General features: G+C 48.4%; 1 protein-coding gene across 2 annotated transcripts in view; it reads right to left on the reverse strand.

Moving 5' to 3' along the window:
• Positions 1-23,629, reverse strand: part of atp2a3 (ATPase sarcoplasmic/endoplasmic reticulum Ca2+ transporting 3) — a 51,023-nt gene that overhangs the window by 21,873 nt on the left and 5,521 nt on the right. For both annotated transcript variants that reach the window (XM_062536256.1, XM_062536257.1), the window contains exons 2-8: positions 17,600-17,617; positions 16,850-16,932; positions 11,958-12,062; positions 10,549-10,687; positions 3,924-4,004; positions 3,510-3,595; positions 1,985-2,449 (exon numbers count right to left, since the gene is read on the reverse strand). In XM_062536256.1, coding sequence (XP_062392240.1) covers positions 1,985-2,449; positions 3,510-3,595; positions 3,924-4,004; positions 10,549-10,687; positions 11,958-12,062; positions 16,850-16,932; positions 17,600-17,617 — 977 coding nt within the window. The remainder of the gene's footprint in view (positions 1-1,984; positions 2,450-3,509; positions 3,596-3,923; positions 4,005-10,548; positions 10,688-11,957; positions 12,063-16,849; positions 16,933-17,599; positions 17,618-23,629) is intronic.

Below are 23,629 nucleotides of genomic sequence, written 5' to 3' on the forward strand. Positions count from 1 at the left end.
ACCCGAGAACCTGCGCCACGCTGCGCTCGCTCACCACAACACAGACGGGGCCGCTAGCAGCACTCAGTGGCTTCTAATCTAGCAAATGGGGGCTGTTGAGTGCAAGTGAGTGTGTGTGTGTGTGTGTGTGTGTCTGTGTGTGTGTGTGTGTGTGTGTGTGTGTGTGTGTCTTGCTTATCAGCTTGAAAATCAGTGGACCTCCACTCCGCCAGCTGTGACATTTTGGCAGGCGTGACATTTCAAGTTTGCCTCGTCCCCTCGGACAGCGCATCGGTCCACCTGGCTGGCGTCGGTTCCGCCCTTCTGTCCGAGTGCCCAAAGAAACGGCGACTTGCGAATAGAAGAATAGAATAGAATATATACTTTTTTGATCCCGTGAGGGAAATTCAGTTCACTGCATTTAACCCAATTTAACCGAATTAGTGAACACACAGCACACAGTGAACACACAGTGAGGTGAATCACACAACCCAGAGCAGTGAGCTGCCTGCCCAACCAGCGGCGCTCGGGGAGCAGTGAGGGGTTAGGTGCCTTGCTCAAGGGCACTTCAGCCGTGGTGGACTGGTCGGGGATCGAACCGGCAACCCTCCGGTTACAAGCCCGATGCGCTAACCAGTACACCACGGCTGCCCCAAACCGTGTCGTCATGCGACGAGCGGGGCTTTGGCGGCAACCTGCCTCCGGCTCCGTATCAAAGGCCTGAGTGACGATGGTAAACATTACAGCACCGCGGGGAGTTTCCATTCCCTTCAGCCCCCCACACACCCACACACACACACACACACACACACACACACACACACACACACACACACACACACACACACACACACACACACACACACACACACACACACACACACACACACACACACACACACACACACACACACACACACACACACACACACACACACACACACACACACACACACACACACACACACACACACACACACACACACACACACACACACACACACACACACACACACACACTCTCCATCCCCAAATTCCACCTGTTCATGTTCCAGAGACCACATCAAATCAGGCCGCGTGCTCAGGGGGGAATGCAACCCAGAGATGTGGTTTGGAGATTAAGCGGCGAGGGGAAGTCGTGGGCTCCGCCCCAAAAACTTCTCCCAAAGATGTGCAGCGTGTAGGAGATCACACACCAGAGACATGGAGAGAGGGACATACGAAGGGCAGGAAAAAAGGGAAAAACAAGGGTAGTTAAAGAACGAAGAGATTCCCAGAGAGCCATATGGGAGCGTAAAAACTGACCTCAACTGCTTAGAAGCCTTTGAAGTCTGCGTTAACGGGCCATGATGCCTGTAGATGATGTTGAAATCAGAAGGCACTGTGGTGGAGTGTAAATCTCCACGTCTACGGTATGGTTTTGTTTAAAATGCAAAAAAAAAAAAGAAAAGAGGAACTACACAGAGCCTTCTGGTCATATTTTATGACCCAGCTGTGTTTATGGGATGTGTTTATTTACCCTCGACCGCAATACATAAACACGACTGACGTTGCTGTTCGGGTAAACCTCTTAGGGTTGCATTTTCCAGCTTTTCCAAGAGAAGGAAATTGTGAAAAGTTTGGAAAATGAAAGCCAACCTTTGACCCCTCTCAGAAAATGACTGACAAAACAAAAAAGAAAAACACCTCACAGCAGCCCCTGTTCAGCTGAAGCCTGACTCTCCCCTGTTCAGCTGAACCTAGAAATCTGCGATGATTTGGAACCTAGACATCTGTGACGATTTGGAAGTTGCCCACTGTACCTTTAAAAAGCCTGACTCCCCCCAATTCAGCTGAACCTAGACATCTGTGACGATTTGGAAGTTGCCCACTGTACCTTTAAAAAGCCTGACTCCCCCCAATTCAGCTGAACCTAGACATCTGTGATGATTTGGAAGTTGCCCACTGCTCCTTTAAAAAGCCTGGCAGCCTGGCACCCCACCCGCTTCCCTCGTGGAAAACTCACCCTGCAGACGGACATCTGGTTGGTGGTCAGGGTGCCGGTCTTGTCGGAGCAGATGACCGAGGTGCAACCCAGCGTCTCGACGGAGGGCAGCGAGCGCACGATGGCGTTCTTCTTGGCCATGCGGCGCGTGCCCAGTGCCAGGCAGGTGGTGATGACGGCCGGCAGGCCCTCGGGGATGGCGGCCACCGCCAGCGCCACGGCGATCTTGAAGTAGTAGATGGCGCCGCGCACCCAGGAGCCGCCGTGCACGGGGTCGGCGAAGTGGCCGATGTTGATGACCCACACGGCCACGCAGATGAGCGAGATGACCTTGGAGAGCTGCTGGCCGAACTCGTCCAGCTTCTGCTGCAGCGGCGTCTTCTCCTGCTCCGTGGCCGCCATCTGGTTGCGGATCTTGCCGATCTCCGTGGCGACGCCGGTGGAGACGACCACGCCGATGGCGCGACCGGACGCGATGTTGGTCCCCTGTGTCGCACAACCACACAGACACACACACACACAGACACACACAGACAGACACAGACAGACACAGACAGACACAGACACACACACACTTGAGTCAAACACACACTTGAGTCAAACACAGACACACAACAGGCTGCTGATCCTAAAAACAGAAATACTTCAAAGCACTAAAAAACGAAAGCCGCTAACCAACTTTTCTCACAGATGCGAGACAAAGGGTATGTGTTGGGCCTGGTGGAGTGACTGGAACATAATGTCATTAGGAGGGTTTCCCCAGGAGGCCCCCTTCTGAAATGAGCCGGGACGCGAAGAGGGCGACTATAAACAGCACATCACGCCTCTGCAATTAGGCCCGCGCCAGAAAAACACAACGAGCCGAGAGGGTGACCCGCACAATGTGATCGCGGTCCGCCGTCGGAAAAACTGTTACCGGAGACAAAAGAGTCTTCACAGGAATCCTTAGTTAGCAATTAAAATTAAGTTAATCACCGCTAAAGCATTTTCACCTGACTCGGCAATAAACCCTTTTTTTAGTGGCACCCAAGAGAGACACATTCTCTGATACTAAAAAGGGGGGAAAAAACTGAAAGGTTCTGTTTAGTGGTTTTTGTAGAGTGTAATGTTAATCATTATTTTTTAATAAAAGTGCGATTAACCAATAATCGCTGAAATTAAATACCATTCATTTCAAGAGAGTGTAAAATTGTGCTTTCATAAGAGCTCACGACGGGACTCTGCTGAGAAATGCTTCTGTTCACATTAGAGGGGCTGCTGATAGTAATCTCCACTCCCTGGGAGCATGGGAATGGCCCACAGTGAAGCATGGCAACCCCACGCCCAACCTCCCAGGCCCAAAACAGCAAGGCAACTCCCTCCCCCACATGCACACACACACACACACACACACACACACACACACACACACACACTCACTCGCGCATGCAGACGCACGCACGCACACACACACACACACACACTCACTCACTCGCGCATGCACATGCACGCACACACACACATACACACACTCGCACGCACACACGTGCATGGTGGGAACCCTCACCGAAAACAGCATGTTCTTCTTGTCCTGATTGACAGCTCTGGGGTCAGGCACGGGGTCAGTATGCTTGATCACCGACACCGACTCCCCTGGTGAACGGAGAGAGACAAGACTGGAAATAAGCATGCCGTCACATCACATCACATGACACAACACAGCGCTCAATACAGCTGCAGCGCTGATGCAACCGTACACTTAATGGTTCTGGGTGGAGGCAACACCAGAGTTAAGCTCTTCCTTTTCAGGCAAGGCAAGGCAGGCTTATTTACAGAGCGTGTGTCATACACTGGCAATTCAATGGGCTTTTTCAGAGGCAATAACTCTTGACTTTAAAGGCAATAACTCGGAGATCCTTTAGAGATGCCCTCGGCGACATGCCGTTGTGTCAGGTGAGCTCGGGGCTGGACGTGCCCGTACCTGTGAGGATGGACTGGTCCACTCTCAGCGTGGTGGACTTGATGGAGGTGATCCTGATGTCTGCCGGCACCTTGTCCCCAACTACAGGCAAAGGCAAAAGAACAACACAACATCTGGTGAGCTAGGAATGTTCCTTCACTGTAGAAGAAAGGGATAAAGAAATAAAGAAAGAAAGAAAGAAAGAAAGAGAAAGAAACAAAGAAACAGACAAAGAAACAAAGAAGGAAGGAAGGAAGAGTTAGAGAGAGAGAGAGGGAGAGAGAGAGAGAAACAGCCAACAGAGTTGGTGAAAAACAGCAGGTTCCTTAAAGGCAGGAGGTTCTCTTTGGGGAGCGCACAGCTGAGCTGCTCTTGTGTCTTGATGCCTATGGCCATAGTGGGCGGCGCAGATTGCTGCTGTAATCATGCAGGAAATGAGAGGTGCACAGAAACATGGCTCTGGGCATCCATCCGGCTCCACACATGTGGGGCCGTCCACGTGCGCACACACACACACACACACACACACACACACACACACACACACACACACACAGTACACACACACACACACACACACACACACACACACACACACACACACACACACACACACACACACACACACACACACACACACACACACACACACACACACACACACACACACACACACACACACACACACACACACACACACACACAGTACCAGGTAAACAACAGATCGAAGCGCCTCCAGTGCACATAAAGCCTCGAGCAAAAAAGAGAAAAACAAGTGAAGCTGCACGCACGCACACACACACACACACACACACACACACACACACACACTTAACTTCACTTCAAAGGCGAACGGCATACACAGGCGGCAAATGCAGCTCGATACAGCAGTGATGGAGTTAGCAGCACCTACCCCCCGTTTCTGTCCCATGCCCAGATCAATAACAATCTCTCGCTCGACCTCAGAAAACACACACAAAAAAGATTTTCCTTCCCGTCACCCTCGAGACCAAAATAAAAAAAACAAAAATACAGAAGTCTGACAGAAACTATTCGCATTCACAAATTAAACCACTACCCTGGAACTAACAGTGACGTGAATAAAAAAGTATAATTTCATATTCATATGCAAGAGCTTTCATTTATCTATCGACACATATGAATAGACGAAACTCAGCTCTGGTGTTGTAAGTGACTGGAGCTTCACTGTCCCAACATGAAAGTCCCAATATGGAAGGGTTGAGGAGCTACAGTACACTGCTCCAACCTTATTAAAAAGGGATGACCTGAAGTCAACTCCAGTGTCCGAAAAAATATGTTTTCATTTCTCCCGTTTGGTTGCTGTAGGTCATCCAATATGACTGTGGCAATAAAGGCAAGATTACTTCAATGATTATATGCCTCTCTCAATAGAGCCTCCTTCTGGTCAGGCAAAGTGATTTGCAATGTTGAGACCATCCAATCAACGAGAAGACACTGCTCACCAGGAAGGACACAGGCAGACAGGTTATGATCATGTTCAATGACCATAAGGCTAGTGGGCCGGGATGCTGGTACTGGTATTCTTCCACCTACACCCTCATCTTGATGCACCTTTTTCAGATTCTACCCCAGGCCTGCTCTAGTTGCCCTTACTCAGGGCAAGAGGATTTTCTCTCTCAGACTCTGCCCCAGGGCAGCTCTGGTTGCCCTCACTTAGTTGGGGCAAGAGGATTTTCTCAGACTTGTTTTCCACTTCAATCCCTCTTCCTCATATCGGGTACCACAAACCACTATTTCTGTACCAATGTAGCTGCGGTAACACTTTATAAACATCTCTCTCTCTCTGGCTCTCTCACACCCACCCACACACAGATAAGAGTCCCTCCTGGTCAGGGCAGAGCCAAAGCGAGTTTGAGCCAGTGGGGGCTGCAGCCGAAGGACCACTGGTCATCTCCACACACACACACACACACACACACACACACACACACACACACACACACACACACACACACACACACACACACACACACACACACACACACACACACACACACACACACACACACACACACACACACACACACACACACACACACACACACACCTCGCTGTTAGAAGACATCTAATCTAAATGCTAATGCATCAGGGCAGTTTGGGATGGCCCGCGTCCCTCGAAAGCGCAGCACCAAAGCAAACTGACTAACTGCACAAAGTAGCGACGGCGGTTACGACATGAGTGGGATTACGAGACGCGGGCCAAACAATGTGAAAATATGGACATATATTCCTGTATTGTTCTGGTGTCTTCACACCAAATGGGAGAATAACAGCAGCGAGATAATTGATATAATTTACATTTCAATTTAGTTTGCATTCTGAGGGATGCATTCATAAGTGGGTTACATCATATCAAACACAGCTGGTCCTGTCCTCAAAGTAAAATACACACACCACACACACATACACACACACACACACACATACTGTACACACACAAACACACGCGGTGCTGAGGAGAAAGGGGCATCCTTCCACGTGGAGGATGACCATGACGGACTTTTCCGAAACAGGTTAGCGGGAGCTGGGAGCTGGGAGCTGGGAGTAGCGGGGTGCAGCACCAGCGCTAACGCTACAGTAGCTCTCCCTCCCCCAGGTTTCCATCTCCTCAGGCCCTCTATAAAGCCTCCACCAACTCCTAGACCCACGCAGTGCAGAGGGGGGGGTTGGAGAGGGGGGGGGGGTGGATGTTTTCCATCTTAAAATTGGAGGGAAAGTTCCACTGTGGACCGGATTCACAAGCGTGGCGTAACGTTGGCACAAGTGACAATGAGAAGGCCGGACACAGGGGTGTAAAGACTGCTCTCTTTTATTTTTTTCATAAAGGGAAAACAAAATTCCCATATTCTCACTCGCGCTAAAACTCCACTCCAAGGCTAAAGAAAAGCAACCTTTTCCAAAACCCTACAAATCGAGGGACTGCGAGGCTGCGCTCTCGCTCTGTAAGCGTTCCGACGGAATCAACACGCACTAATCCGAGATGCAGGAAAAGCTGGATAATAAGGAGCTGGGAAAAAAAACGGGAATGCTGTGGAGGGACAAACAGCACGGCGGTTAGGGCTGCCATTTCGCTGGGGCCAGGTTTGGCCCACACAACTCTGGACTTCTCGCATTCTTCTTTCCCCGAGATCCTAAATTTACAGTTTCCATCTTTAGTTCTCCTCTTCAATACTGACAATTTGTGTTTTCTCGCTCTCTCTGTTTCTCTCTCTCTCTCTCGCTCTCTCTCTCTCTCTTCTCTGTCTCTCTCTGGACCGCTGCCTGACTCCACGTTTGTTTGGTACTGCTTAGCAACAGGCTGAGGCGAGGGAAGAAACAGAAGCGCGATAAGGGGGAGATAATTCCCCTCTGTGCAGCAGGCGCCATATGATGCGCAGAGGCAATCTACTGTGACCGGCACATTCCGCCGTCCAAAGCGCTTTTAATCCTTCAGATGCTAATTGCGAAAAAGTTTTTTTACGAAAGCACATTCTGAAACGCAGCAGTTCCCTGGATATATCTTCTAATGGCGTACATGACGGATAGATTCCTTCACGTTCTATGTAAAATATGAATCAGTGTTGGGGGAGGGGGGGGGGTTGATTCTCTCTTCTCTCTTTAATTCATTCACTCGTTTTTTTATTTTCATTCACGTGTTTTACTCGTTCGTCTACCTGGAGCCCTCGAGCAGGTGAACCCGGTGCACCCTTAAGTGGTCGTCGTTAGGGCACGTCATCCGTGTGTTCCAGAGCCGGCGGGACTGGGGACAGCTTGGGACTGGCCACGGCACTCAACCTTCCATCTGCGTCCCCCCCCGAATCCGTCATCCCAACACCCCAACGGCCGGCGGCCAGTCTTCCTGTGGCGGCGGGGGCCAGCCGTTTCCGCCGGGCCCTGACAGATTTGCAGTGTGAACATCCCTCGTCCACTCCAGCCTCCCGGCACACCACTGACCTCAGACATGGGGCCGCCCTCCACCGACAAGACTAGCCGCGTGTTTTTACAAATATGACAGGGAGACTCTGGGATGTGTGTGTGTGTGTGCGTGCGTGTGTGTGTGTGTGGGGGGGGGGGGGGTTGTGAAAATGTAAATTTGCATCAGAAGTACTAAAGACCCTCTCCATCGTCAGTACGCATGGGAAATCAGTAGCAGTCGTCTCTGTGCTGTGTGTGTGTGTGTGTGTGTGTGTGTGTGAGGCAAGGACTGCTGCGCTATATCAGGCTATCCTCCTGTCACACAACTCAATTAAATCGCATGCCTCCAGGTCACAGACGGATGTGGGAGGTGGTGGTGGTGGTGGTGGTGGTGGTGGTGGTGGTGGTGGTGGTGTGTGTGTGTGTGTGTGTGTGTGTGTGTGTGTGGCAGTGTACACACATGGGTTTATCTATCCGCCGGCACACCCTAAGTTAGGTGAGCGCGAGCTGGTGTGGGACTGCCAGTGTGTGCCAGATGTTGATGTTGACGTTGCCCCCCTGCCTGGTGCTGTGTGTGTGTGTGTTTATCAGCCAAGGCTGCTCCTACTGTGTGTGTGTGTGTGTGTGTGTGTAGGAATGTGGGCCTGCCCCAGCACAGTCCAGGGAGCTGCCCCGGAACAAAGGGAGGTTTGTTTCCCCTCCACAAACAGTCAGGTAGCACAACGCTTTCTCTCTCACTCACTCACTCGCTGATTCCCTCCCTCTCACCTCGGTCGACAGTAACGAGACGGCCATCACATACAAAACGCCGTCATCACACGCAAAACGTGCCGCTGTGACACAAAACACCAGCACATCATTTTTATTTCTCCGTCAGCTACTCCACCCGTCTTTCATTCATCTTTTAATTCCTCCCTCTCTCCACACATCTCCTCCCTCCATCTGGTCTCTGTCTCTGCCTCTATCCATCTTGTCGTGGTACTGACAGTAACCTAGAAAGAGATCCTGGCTCTTTGCGAACAAAAACAACAATCACCTAGTAACAAGCGCTGTGGCAAAACATCCCTCATGGTACGCATGAGCCACGAGTCAGATGATCGAGCCTGATCCACGCCGACGGCGTAGGAAGCCAGCGATGGGGGTTTGTTTTGTTTTGGTCACGTCTGCTTTGTGAGATCTTCCAATGGCTGCTGTTTTTTCGTGAACGCGAGCTGTGACGGGGCCAAACCCCCTCTTCCTTTTTCCTCGTTGCCTGGCTGCTCGGCGCAAAATCCTTCCTTCCTTCCACACTCCGCCACGGCGCGGAGAGATCATTAGCGAGCCAAAGTTTACAGAAACAAACACTAATTACTTTGATGACATGACCCTGTCCACGGGCACACACAAATGTGCAATTCACTCCGTGTGTGTGTGTGTGTGTGTGTGAGAGAGAGGGATGCACAGAAGTAACAACAAGTCTATTTTTAGTCTTGCCTAGACATGGGCTGGTTCACAGCATGAGTGGGAACATGTGAGTGTGTGTGTGTGTGTGTGTGTGTGTGTGTGTGTGTGTGTGTGTGTGTGTGTGTGTATGCGAGTGTGAGAGCGCACGGGCGGGCGCGGGAGCTGACAGACGTCGAGCCGCGTCCAGGTGGTTTCGGGGCGACTGACAGCATGGAAAAGCAGGAGAGGAGGAGCGATGCTGGAAATTTAAATGGGGGGCCCCTAAATCCAGCGTGAAACCACAGCCACTTTGCAGCTGCCATTTTTTTTTTTGTTTTCGATTTTTTATTTCGCTTCTCGCCAGCCGAACACCGAGCGGCAAACACGTCTCGGAGCTGGCACCATAGGAGACCGGTTTTGGAAAAGGGGGCTGGTGTGAATGGGTGCACCCGGCACTTATGTAATTCACTACGGGATAACCCCCCCACACCCCCCTCCCCTCTCCCCTCACTCCGCTCCAAACACCTGAGTGTGTGGTCAATGGCAGAGCATCAGCGGCACTCACGCTGGACGGAGAGACAGCGGTGAAGGGAGGGAAAGAGCGAGAGAGAGAGAGAAAGGGAGCAAGAAAGAAAGAGAGGACTCGTGTGTGGAAGATGGCAGCTGGTGAAACGCACTCGAAATCCTGGACAGAGTTGACAGAGTGGAAACGGTAGAAGAAAAAAAAAAAAGAAAGGGAAAAAAGAAAGAGAGAAAGAGAGCGAGAAAGAGAGAGAGAGAGAGAGAGAGAGAGAGAGAGAGAGACCACTCAGATGCAATGTTCCATTGAAGTCTCCCGACGGCAACAAAAAAACCAAGCCAGCCTCGAAGCCCCCCCCACCCCTCCATACACACCACCACCACCACCCCTCCGTGATGCCCCCATAAAAGGGCTCTCCCAGCGGACGGCTGCACGAGCAACATGAAAAATGGACGCCGCAAACAACAACCATTAAATCACTTGCAGGGCAGCATAATAACACGCTTGAGAGCGCCGTCGGAGGAGGAGGACATTCAAGAAGCCCGCAGTCAGACAGTATAATCTCACATTTGCATTCTTCCCACCCACTACGAGGCTGTATTTAGTCATCGCACGCATTAAACCACTCCATGCAAACGACTCCTGCTGGTATGGATGCTATACCCTACCATATGCTCCTCATCCATATGCCATCCCATTTACATGTATTTTACGTGCCATCCATGGGAACCGAACCTCCAGCCCGCCCATCAATCAGCCGTACCGTACCTGCCACCTCCACCACGTCCCCGGGGACGATGTCGCGGGCCTTGATCCTCTGGACGGCCTTCCTGTTCATGCGGAACACTTTGCCCATCTCCGGCTCGTACTCCTTTAGAGCTTCAATGGCATTCTCTGCATTCCGCTCCTGCGAGGGGGGGGGGGGGGAGGGTTGGGGGTATGGGAAGGACAAGCATTGTTTACATGGCCACCAGGGCAAGACCCCCCCACCCCTGACGATGACGAGAGATGAGATGATTGTTCCCCACAAATGTCAACACGTTTCCTGCGAGACAATGGAGATCTATCTAGATGATCCACTATGATTCATCAAGTGTTTGAAGTTTATATTAACTTTGTGTGTGTTTTGTTGCCTCCATGTGTAATGCTTACAGACTCGTACTCATTTGGGAATACAATGTTCTCGTGCAGATATGCAGCTTAATAGTGTAAAGGCAGAGCGACGTACAGTAGGAATATGCAGACATTAAAACTATCTGTCTAGCAAAGACAGGTGAAACAAATCCCAAATCTAATACTTGCATTTTTATACACCCTTGAAAAGTAATACCCATATTTTCACAAACATAATTGACAATATTTGTGTAACTGTGACTATGAAGACACGACCACGTTCGGCTCCATTGGTTAAATCCATGACAACCTCTGAGCAGCCTGAAGAGAGAGATTCTTTCTCACTCTAACACTCCCCACCTTCGCTCTGTCTACTTGCCCTGTTTGGGTTTTGATGACCTGCCAGAAACAAACTAATTGCTTCCCTTTGAGGGGACTTTTGTCCAATTACGGAGGAGAAGCATTGTCACAGTTAATAAGCAGCATGTCCAAAAAAATTTGAAAAATGTCACCACGCTGTCCACTGGCATTATGTGCACCTATTCAAGGACGGCTCTGAACAGCGCAAGCCTCTCAGGTGTCAAACGGGGGCAAATCCTTTCAGTAAGCAACCCCTCACTACTCCTGAAGCCTAGCTGGGAACAATAACAAAAAAAATGCTTTCCACTTGATGGGAGTAGGATCTTCTAATCTCTTTACGCCCTCTACAGACTATGGGATAAGAGGGGTGTAGTGTAGGCCTTTCTCACAAAGATGTATTTACAAAGCTTCCTACAAACTAATGTTTACATGAGTTTTCTTAGATAGATAGATAGAATACTTTATTGGTCCCCAAGGGGAAATTCAAGATTCTTTGCCTTTCTGGTTCATAATCAATGCAACCGTATGCTTATACTAGTAGTATATGTAGTAATACATTTTATATCATTCCCAAATGTGTTGTGATGGTACTGTATACATCTATGTGAAGGAGTGATACAAATCATTCGTCAGATGATTGCTGTTGCTGGTGTTTGGCCGGTGAGCGTGAGGTCCGTTACGCAGCCTCTGGGCCGTCCACCTACCTGCCAGACGCCAATGACCGCATTAGCCACCAGGATCAGCAGGATGACGATAGGCTCCACGAATGCAGTGGTGCCTTCGTCTCCCTCCTCGAAAAGGGCCAGCACCTACATTACATAAACAAACAAACAAACACACACACACACACACACACCTTAGTACTTTATAGTATTCTGCTGCAGAAAAACATCCTGAAGTTGCTTTAAGCTAAACGTGGTCTCCTGCCGTCCTTGTGTTGTTGACAGTATTTGCTCAGCCCTTGCAAGACCACAAAAAAGCACACCTGATGTCTGCGCTGAGCGTGCGGAACAGAGCTGTTGACCCGCCCAACCAGGCACTGCCAGGACCCAAAAAGGTGCCAGCACTACTTGTCGAGGCCCTGTTGGCGGGCACGGGCATGGTAGGTCATGGTCTACTCTCTCCGGCTGCTGCTGCTGCCGCCGCCCGATGCTGCCGCCCAACGCAGGTGCTGAGCAGGAACAAAACAGTCCTTTATTTCCAGCAGGGTGGACGGCCACGCCGTAGGAAATAAAAGGCGAGCGGTAATTTTGGAAAAAGAAATGGCCCTCTCCAAAATTTACGGCCACGCGGTTAAGAGCGGCTGGAGGATACGACCTTCGAGGGCAGGTATGCGGGATTATTGCGCTCTCCGACTCTCGCTCCAACTCGACTCGGCTCGACTCGGCTCCCACGTGTTGGCCGGCGTATGGGTTCTGGGAGGCGTCCCGTTGTTGCTGATGCAGAGAGCAGAGAGCAGAGAGCACTCGGCTCCTTACGCAATGGCCATTACCTTGCCCGTAGGACTGGGCACAGGCAGCGCACGCGGCAGGCCAAGTCATCTGCGTGGAAACTCCGCTCTGCTCGGGCGGCGGAGGCGTCCGCTGTTTCGGAGAGAGAGACAGAGGGGGCGCCATTCCTGAGTGATGGCCGTGTCAGGGGGAGTAATTAGCGTGGAGTCGGAAACAAAAGGAGCACGCCACACAATTAGTCTCTCCAAAGAAAGAACACACACACACAGAGACACACACACAGACACATCCCTCTGGAGTCTGGGGTGTGGGTGTGTGTGTGTGTGTGTGTGTGTGTGTGTGTGCGCTGGAACACCTGAGAATAAGTCAGGTAGAGGAAATGGTCATGGCTGAGAAACTCCCCCACAAAAAAAAAGAACCCTGACAGATAGATGACAGACAGGAAGGAAACAGTGCCAACACACGTCTGCACATTTCTCAACTGGCTGGCTTTAACACAAGCGAAGACACACTTTGAGAAGCGTGGGCTAGGCAACAAGTCCTAACATTCCCGCATCCGATACCGCTCCTCTTGCAAGATAGTGGCCTCACCTGATTCCGTGGTGCCCTGCAGCATGCCCTGCAGTGTAACTGAAATGGGTCATGAAGGGGATGGTGTGAAAAACTTAAACAAGCTGCTCTTCCAGTTTCTAACCCCCTACAGTGCCCCTCCTGGACTTGGCTGGCATAACACATCCTCATTGGCTGCTTCCATAGACCTCTGAAGTTCGCCTACACAACAAAGAACCAAAATGGCCAAAACCAAATCTTTGCCCATGTAAGAGGTCCGGGTGTTGATTGAAGCTAACTACCTACGGCGAGTTGCAATGCAAATTAGATTCCTGCTAACCCAGAGTTAAGTTTGCTGTCTTAATGTAGCCTGCCAAAGATCACAGGGGCCACTCGAAGATAGAGGATAAAAGTAAGTTGAGCAAAACGTCTGCATTTCAGACTTCTTCGTCCCCACTAGAGTTTAACAGGTGGAATAATTCAAAACTTCCATGATATTTTCCCATAGGAAGAATCACAAGATACCGGATCTCAAAGATGACAGCTTTTATGTAAGCGAACTTCAGAGGTCTATTTAAAAAAAAAAAAGCAGTTGCAAGTTGGTATAAGGCAATGAGGACATATAAAGTGAGTGTCAGTGGTGAGGAGAAACTACAACCATCACTCAATAGCATCAAGCAAAGTTCAGACAGTCCCTGTCCATCTTAGGACGAAAAAAAAAAAAAAAAAAAAAGAAGCTCTCACAGATCCCTTGAGCCAAATCAATATTTCATCGTTTACGACCGCATGTGTCTCGCAAAAGTTTCCTATGTGGCGAGGGTTTCATGGAGTGTTGACAGAGAGCAGTCAAATCCGTCTTTGGAATTGTGCTTCTCAAGAGCTTCAGTGAAGACCGACCTGCGCTATTAAAAATCACTTTGACATTGACAGAGAGGCTAGATCTAAGTATTAGACAGCATGGACACCATCTTGCGGCTAGGAGCACAGCGGCATCATGGTTCGGCTTTGCAATATATTGGATAAAGCAAAGACGCACTAAGTTTTATTTCAGATGGATATGTGTGGGGAGGCATCCAGTCAGTGTACAAGGGAATGTTGCCATTTGGCAGTCAAAATGTCATATCGTAAGGCCTTTGAGTTTTAGTGTGGGAAAGAGTTTACACAGAAAACCTTAAACAAGCAGATGAGAACACTGAGGACGCAAGAGACATCCCATTCAACGGCCGCCGGAATTTTCTCCTGTCACTTCCTGTACAACTCAACTGCTGTCCACTTAAAATGGCCACCGACATCCAGAGAAAATTAAAATTAAACAAACGACGACAAAAAAAAAAAAGGGCACTAAGCCATACTCTGACACTCACAAACTAAGGAAGTCTATCAATTGTCTGAGGTGACCTTTTTCTGGTCACGTTTCCCTTTCTAGAACTGTAATCTGTTTCTGGCCAGACAGACATACTGGCTTTGTGGGCATGTTAAAAAAAAAAGTGATACAGTACCATTGACAACTTGTACAAATACACTGACCACAGACAAATAACGTCCAACTAACCACTCGAAATAGTTTGGATTCAACTAAACCAAGAAAAATGGTTAAGAATCTACCACAGATATTTCCCCTATTCACAGAGGGCAAGTTGTCAGCTGCATATATGTAGCATTGTGCTATCTATGTCTTCAACGTTGGAGCAGTTGGAGAGAAACTATATGGCTTTCTCGGGTGTGTAATGGAGCCATAAACACATCATTTATAACTTCACATAAACCTCACTTTCTTCTGTGTGGCACTCCTGTCGCCTGGAAACCAGTCCCTTTGTTCTCCACAACATGCAAAAAAGTCAGCAAAGCTCAATGCCTCCATTTTAATATATTCAAACTGGCACACAAATGAGTTCAAAGTGTGGGTTGCTGCTCGCAGAAACCTCCTGCGTTGCGTGCCTCTACCCATCACAGGCTTCTCCGGGCTCTGACCGACATCCAAAACATACATCACAATGTCCTGCTTTCTCCACATCTCCCTTCTCTTTCTCTCTCCCTCTCTCTCTCTCTTACTCCCTTGTTCTTTCTTTCCTCTTTTCTCTTTCTCGGTCTCTCACATCTATGGAGTGATCCAGGTTGCACTCAGATTCAGTGCTTTTATCTTGGTTTATGTAAGACCGCAGGATTCCAAATGACTACTACAGGACTTTTTTCAGTGATATATTTTTTCCAAAAAAGTTTGTATTTCTAAAGGGAAGGACAATACAGACATGTTGATGGAGGGGGGAAAACGGCCCGTGGCAGTGGAGATCAAAGTCCCCCGAGCCGAGGGAGTTTCACATGTGGTCCACGGGACTGTTTCACAGCGGAGCTGAGGACTCCGGGGAGCGTACGACACGCAGCTGCTTTTGCGACGACGCTTTGGTATTTGCACAAAGTTCGGCGCATACAGTATATTAAAACAAACAAGGAAAACAGACCCCAACTTGTAACATTTTTTTTTACAGTATATGCGAAATGCTTGGAAAGAAAACGGAGGCGCCCTACAGATCGAGGCCTTTAAAAAAAAAAAAAAAAAAAAAAGCAGGGAAGAAAAAAACAAAACAAAAAGAAAAACACCACCGACAAAAAGCACTCTCCTAACTTGGCCATAAATGGCATCTTGGAGTGGTCCCAGCAGGAAGCCCCATCTACATTAGACCAGCAATAAAGCATCCATTTGACATCCAACTAATGTAAGGATGCATATGTGCCTCCAGGGACATGTGCACTTTAAAAGAATCATTAATTGCACAACGAGAGCAGATATCATGCCACATATTCCAGTTTACAGTTTAATGGTTTTTCCCCCCCAAGGCTCCAAAAATAGCGCGGCAATTCCAGTCCGACTAGTTGGGGACATAATGAATGGAAAACTCCTTTCGGCAGTTCAGGGATTCCCTCCACCGAACCCCAGCGCTCTCCCCCACCCACTGAGCCTAAAATGGTGGCGCTGATTTGGCAAAGTGTCAAGAAAACAGCAAACATTGCACTCCCTCCCAGCTCTGCCTTAGGTGACTGGAGCTGCCGAACATGGCGGCGCACGGCAGATAGGAGAGAGTGGACGACAGGAGAAAGGGTCAGATATGAAAACCAGTCATATCGTGGTCAGACGGGCATCACATGAGGAGTCTTTCGATAATACGCTTCCTGACATATTCAAAATAGCATGCAACCCTGACTTGATATCGGCTTGCCCGAAATGGCAGTGCACTTCCTGAAACACCTAAAGGGGAATGACACATTCTGGTCTTACACGCTTTTGCCTGCATGTTTTGCCACATAGGCAGCATATGTGATGCAATCTGGGAAAACCCTTCACATGGTTTTACCATTTTACCAGCTTGGTATGATTCTATTGCCATCCAAGCAACATTCAAGACTTTGGGAGGCTGGTATCCAGGATTTTGCTTGGATGCTAGGATGGTATCAGAATTTTAAGTTGGTGAAATTTCATCAGAGAGGGTTGAAACGGAGCAAAAATCAAGGATTTTTGAGTGCACCGTGTGAAGGGTTTTCCTAGAAGGCATATGAAGTAGGAGGAGGTGAGAGGGTGAGAGTGAGGAAGTGGTACTCACGAAGGACACGCAGGCCGCAAGCAGGAGGATCCTCACCAGGAGGTCCTCAAACTGCTCAACCACCAGCTCCCACAAGGACTTGCCTGGGAACGAGAGAGAGAGAGAGAGAGAGAGAGAGAGAGAGAGAGAGAGAGAGAAAGAAAGAGAGGGAGAGAGAGAGAGAACAATAGAACAATATGCTTTTCTATAGTCTGTATTAGTCATCTCTTGATGCATCTGTGTGAGTGGGTTTAGTGGTCATATCAAATCAAAGTAGGGAAGTAAATCCACACTACTAGCCCACTAACTCTGGTATTAAGGAACTCAACCAGTGTGTGTTTGGTGTGCGTCACTGAAACGAAGAACGACAGAAAAAAAAACCCAATGTGGATGGAGTTGCTTCATTAAGCATGGCATGTTCCTCTTCACGAGAAGAACACAAACACCACTCGGAGTAGTGTGACGGAATGTTCTCGGACATAATGATGGATCTCATTTCATGTGAAATTGTATTCATGTCCAGGGGCTTCATTTCTCATGCTGGCTACGGTGCGTGCTGATAGGATGCCTGTGAGAAGTCTCTGAACCATTTCCACAGGACGGGGAAGTCAAGGAACGGGGTTGGGGATGGATACTAAAGATTTAAGATACCAAAGTGTGTGTGTGTGTGTGTGTGTGTGTGTGTGTGTGTGTGTGTGTACAGTGACGCTGAATGTGAACGCTGAGCTGGTAAAGGAAGATTAAGAACACAGTGAAAAGATCAATATTTACCTTCTTCCGCTGGCAGTTCTGTCAGTGTCAGACCAAAACAATCCATGCAGGAATGAGATCCGAGTGGAAGAGGAGGAGAGAGAGAGAGAGAGAGAGAGAGAGAGAGAGAGAGAGAGAGAGAGGGAGGGAGGGAGAGAGAGAGAGAGCAAAAAGGAGAAAGAGAATAAAACTGATTAGCCTCACAATAAAGTTTGATCAAACACATACACATACATATAAACTGATAGATTACAGTGGGCCTCCGATCATTTTCCTGATTAAAAGTTAGTTACGGGGAGACTCAAAACACAGACTTGCTTGCAAGAGTGAAGAGTTTAAAGTCATGAATAATTAACATGTGTTCTGCACATGAAAAGTGATACATGATACAGTGACTCGAGATCAGATGTCAAAGAAAACAACAACAGTATCACTTTTAGGAAAACAGATGCCACATAACACCACAGCCCAAGCAGCACAGAGTGGGGGAAAGTGGCCACGTGAAATGTACACAAGCATTGTACAGTAAATATGCTTTTCCATGGGAGTTCCCTGCACCTGCTCCACCCTAAAGGGTATGCTCCAGTGGAAACTGTAGTTTGTCTCTACATGGAAGAATGACAGGCTAACCCTACACTCAAACCGAAAAGGTTATCTTTAAAAAAAAAAAAAAAAAACTTCTCTAAAAAGGACACCTGCGCTCAGGCCGAAACTACTGGAGGATATGGGTGTACTGTATGTACCCAGCCATGGCCTCCTTGGAGTCATTTAGAAGTTTCTAGAAGGGTCCTTTGAAGCCATGGCCTCCTTGGAGTCATTTAGAAGTTTCTAGAAGGGTCCTTTGAAGCGAGTGGGTAATGTAGCGCACGTGGAGGCGGTCCTCATGGCAGTCCTTAGCGCACGCTATAAGAGGCATTAGCTGCACTGTAGGCTACTTCCTACACTTTTACCACAGAGTGCTTCAAACATAGCCACAGCCACAAGCTATCCTCTTGTCTTCTTAGACCGGCGGGAGGTTAACTTTCACATTTACATTCATGTCCATTCATGACTGACACACTCTGTCGTGGTTTCCTGCCAAACTTTGCAGAAAGGGTAACTGCTTAAGCACATCTTGGCCTGCTAAATGAACATGAACTAATTCAAAACGAGGTTAAAAATGTCTCGTATAGCCTTGAGCAGAGATGTTCTATTCGTGCTTCCTTGCGTGGTGTTCATTTATCCCAAATCAATCAATTATCAGTGAGTCAATCGAAAAGGTTAGCATCCACAGCACCTCCAGCAGGTAATTGCACCTGTATCATACTCTGATCTAACCTCAGTGCATTATTGTTATGAAATTATTCTCTAGAAAAACAAAAATGTACAATCAAGGCCCACAAACTGCATGCTTAGGGGAAATCACTGGAGCTGAGTGGCCTCCCTCACAATCTGCTTTTGTCCAAGGTCAGGCCTCCCTGGCATGCATTTGAGTCCAGCTCGGCCATCTGTGTGTGTTTCCCTCACCTTATCTACAAGGAGGGCTTCCATATCAGGCAGCTTAGTCCACTGATAAAAAAAAGGGAAACCCCTGTAGTGACTAGTCACCGGGGTCTATCCATGGCAAGCAAAAAAAAAATACCTTTCTTTCAAAAAGTTCTGTCAAATACTAGAGCAGATAAGGTCGGAATGTTCCAGAAAATCTCATGCGACCAAAAAAAAAAAAAAAAAGCCAGCTTGGAAAACAGACAGCAGCACCATGACGTTTTCGGCTGATCGCCGACCAAACACACTCAGTAGGAGGCCAAAACTTGAAATGGACACCAGACAGGAGGTACATGTGCCGAGGAAATAAAAATTGTTTCTTTGTTGAGGGGTTTTACAAAAAAAAGACTCACAACTACACACTGGAACTGTACCGTGTCTCCAATCAAGAGCCCAGCCAAATCAGACGAGCCTTGCAGCTATTTCCACAAACACTCAACCACAAGGAAAGATTGGGGGGGGAATGAGGCACATGTACTACCAACAACCTGAGGCTTTTAAGAAACAAGTTCATTAAACTGTTGTGTATTGACTCAATGAGAAGGCACTCAATAACAACACAGAGAGACTTCATGCTTGAGAGAACAAAGGAAGGACCATCTGGCCATCTCTCTGCGTATGCCTTTGATTCTTGCCGGAGTATGGGCCAGGGCCTACATGACTGATTTTGCGAGCACCTGAAAATGTCAGTTCAACAGTGACTCAGAAGTTCATTCTCAGAAGATAAGAGAGGGAAAAACAAACGGGCCAAAAAAACAAAAACAAAAAACAATTAGAAATGTTTCAAAACCTTTGAAATGTTTCAAAATGTCTGATGTGTTTCTCTGCCATCCTGATATGACCTGGGCACAAAAGGTACTTCATGATTGTTGTCTAGTAGGCCGTGTTGGCACACACAAATGAAATCAGTGCCCAACGCTTTGCTGTGTAGGCAGTGGAAAAAGTCCCCAGAAAAGGTCTGAAAAAAAAAAAAAAAAAAAGAAAACATCCCAATGTTTTCCATGCTCCAGGTGCCTGACATAAGCTCTTTTCCCCGTTACAGTACCTCCCCGCTTGTGTAATGTTTTTATGGCAGACAGACTGGCTGCAGCGCCAGACCTGGGAGACAAAGGGAGTCTTGGTGGTGGAGAGGGAGGGAGGGACGGAGGAGGGGTTGAACCGAACGGGGTTCCCCAGCCGCCCAGTGCCAAGGATTCCCTCAGTCATCTGGGTTTTGTCAGACTCGTCCTGCCCAGGCACATTCCAGCATACTGACTTAGCCCAACCCTCACTCGTTCGTTCTCTCTCTCTCACGCTCCCTCTCTTTCTCCCTCTCTCCCCCTCACCCACTCTTGTTGCTGTACAATCTCTTGCTCTCTCTCTCTCGCTCTCTTTTGCCCTTTTCCTCACTCACGCTCATGCAGACGGTGAAAACAGGGGCCAGTCTGTTTACGCGCGGAGCTCGAAGGGAAACACTTCCTGGACACAGTTGCCAACAACATTGGCTTTCACGCCCGCGTCCAGGGTGCCAGAGGGTAGTGGAGAGGAAATCTATTACCGGGCCGGGCTCCGGACGGCTGCAGCACACAGCCGAAGGCTACCCGGCGTAATCCGGCCAAAAAAAAAAAAAAAAGAGGAACCGCAAGGGAGCAGACCTCGGTGTCGCCTCCATGCGAAACATGTCATCAAGTTTATGAGAATGCGAGATTTAAAAAAAGCAAACGACACAAAATGGCAAGAGAGAGCACAGCAGCTGCGGGTTGGACCTCGGCCCCTTCTCTTTTCTCTCCGTCTCTCGCTCTCGGCCAGAAGTGTATGAAGTTTTCAAAACAGGTTGCCATGGCTACTTGGCGCGCGGACCCGGCTGGAAACTGCGTTTCACTGGGTGACGTGGCTCACGGTTGCGGAGGGAGTGTTCAAAACTCACTCAAAATAAAGTGTTATGCAATGCTTAGGGCCTCTCTCTCTCTGTGCATGCACCTCATGCAGGCCAGGGCAACCCTGCTCCAACTCAGCACTTCTCCTCATACCCACCCACCACTCCACCCACACTTCTGGATGGTCTCGCACTGACTGCTCGCAATCTGACAGCAAAGACTCCGACTGCAAATCTATCCATCTCCACTGCACTGCAACAACAACACATTACAGCAGCACTTTAAAGCAGGAAAATGATCTAGGTCTGCATTCACCATTCTCCTAGTCTTAGACTAATCTGGTACTATCCTAATCTCAGTCTAGATGACCAAATCAAGCACGAGACAGATGTCATACCGCATCGATTCATACAATTGAGATGCTAAGGTGCCAAGTTGAAAACCTTTGGCACAGTGGAGCACAGCCACCCATAGGAGATGAGGGTGGTGGTGGTGTTGCACGAGGCCATCACAGAGTGTGTGTGTGTGTGTGTGTGTAAGGGGGGGATGACTCAGAGAGGCGACGATTTGAAGGGCTCGCCTCAGCACCCTCCCCTCCAGCAAACGCGGGGTACCCTTGGCTCGCATCATAAATCTGCATCCGGGAGAGGCGGGCGGGGACCGGGGGGGCTGATGAAGACGGAGCCAGCGCCTGGAGCTCAGGTGCCTAGTGTCGCTGTGGAAGAGGACCAGACGCTGTGCTGTTGTTAGCCTCCCCGCCGCCATGTTTTAACACTCAATTAGGCGCCATCGACTGAGCCAGCACACACACACAGACTCTTCAGACATTACAGATAGCAGGAAGCCTTTTTTCTTATCACTCTCCTTGAAAAATAAGAAGATAACAGACGACATGATCGCAAGATAATATAGCAATTAACATCTCAGACCTTTTGATACTGTTCCAGACAAAAACACTGTATGGTTTAAGAACTACTTTTAGCAAGAAAGTGATCTTCCAAATGAGCCTCACTAACAGAAGAAATAAATCAGAATAATACCAGTATGATAGTTCCAAAGCGTCCTGCTCCAATACCTTGGATATCTGAAGTACCTAGATTACCTTCCTTGAGCAGAAATGATTTTCTACTTTACTATGTGCCCCAACCTGAGCACTCTACAGAAAGTAGACTGAAAGAATCCTCACAACTATATCAAACATCTAAGCCTGAAGCCTTTCAAAAGCAACCAATTCCCACAGTTCAGATCTCATTCTCCTGAAACAACAGATGTCCAACGTAAACAAAGGCATCCCCGGTGCCAACATTATCATCACTCTGCCTACAGCAAACGACAACGGACTTTACATAATGATATATCGAGCTGCAAAGTATAACTTCAATTTCCAGCTGCTGATGTGTATTCCCTTTTGTCACTGCGACTAAACTTCTGAGGAGGACATCATTAAATCAACTAAATATTTGAAATGGCCATAGACGATGCCGAATAATCATCATCATCATGTTCACTTTCCCTCCCGATACATTACTGGAAAGAGAGGAGAGATCAGATCAGTGGGACTCAACATCATCCTGTCAGATAATCATGTTCACTAATACCCCTAAACACAGCACAGCCTGTGGCTCCGTCCTCCACTCTTGTGCAAGGCACTGACATGGCTGTATCTCATTTCCTCCAATGAGGGCAGCTGCCATACCTCTGTTCATAATCACCTGCTTGTCAGCGCAGCGACGTGCCCCTACCTGACCGACGGCCTTGTGCAAGAGGCCACGGCATGACAGCACAGAGTGAGTGTAGCTAGCGCTAGTGTTTGCTATGTACGCCGACACACACAGCAAATGTCCCATGACATGAGGAGACCGTAGGGCCGCTCTGAGAGCCAGTGGCTCTTCGGACAGACTACGCCTCTGAGCGGAAGGGGGCCGAGTCTGGTCCAGATGTGGGCCACACATCACGAGGCAAGTCTGATGATATATGTTTCTATTTTTTTTCGTCAACACTATCTTAAATATTTTTTTCTTTTTTTTAGATTTCTTTTTATTTTCATGAATGATACACTGCCTGGAGAGCACTTTCAATTTCATTGTACCTGTAACAATGACAATAAAGATCTACTCTACTCTACTCTACTCTACTCTACTCTACTCTACTCTACTCTACTCTACTCTACTCTACTCTACTCTACTCTACTCTACTCTACTCTACTCTACTCTACTCTACTAAGCAACCCAGCAAAGTCAAGAAAGCAGAGCAACTGAGGGCAAGGTCCAGGTGAAGTGAGGTCCACATCCTTTTATGTAAGAGCCAAGTAGCAGTGTTTCCTGGGCAAAATACCACGGAAAAATAGGTAACAAAAGATCTCGCGGATTTCATAGCCCCATCATTCAATACCAAACGCTGCCATGCAATATGATTTCCTATGTGCCATACTTCAACCAACTGGCACAGAGGGGGCAATAAGATTGCGTAAACTTATAAATAAGGATTTAATGAAGACTGAATAAAACAAGGCATGTTCTTCAAAAAACTCTTCAAAAAAGCTCTTTTTAAAAAAAAAAAAACACATTGCATGGCTGAAGCGCCTACACACTCCGAGAGCAGAGCTATATGCCACGGCCCTGTCTGAACGCACGCAGAGCTAGAGACAACACGAGATGAACTGACTTCACAA

This window comes from Sardina pilchardus, chromosome 5 (assembly GCF_963854185.1).
Source record: "Sardina pilchardus chromosome 5, fSarPil1.1, whole genome shotgun sequence".
Lineage (NCBI taxonomy): Eukaryota > Metazoa > Chordata > Actinopteri > Clupeiformes > Clupeidae > Sardina > Sardina pilchardus.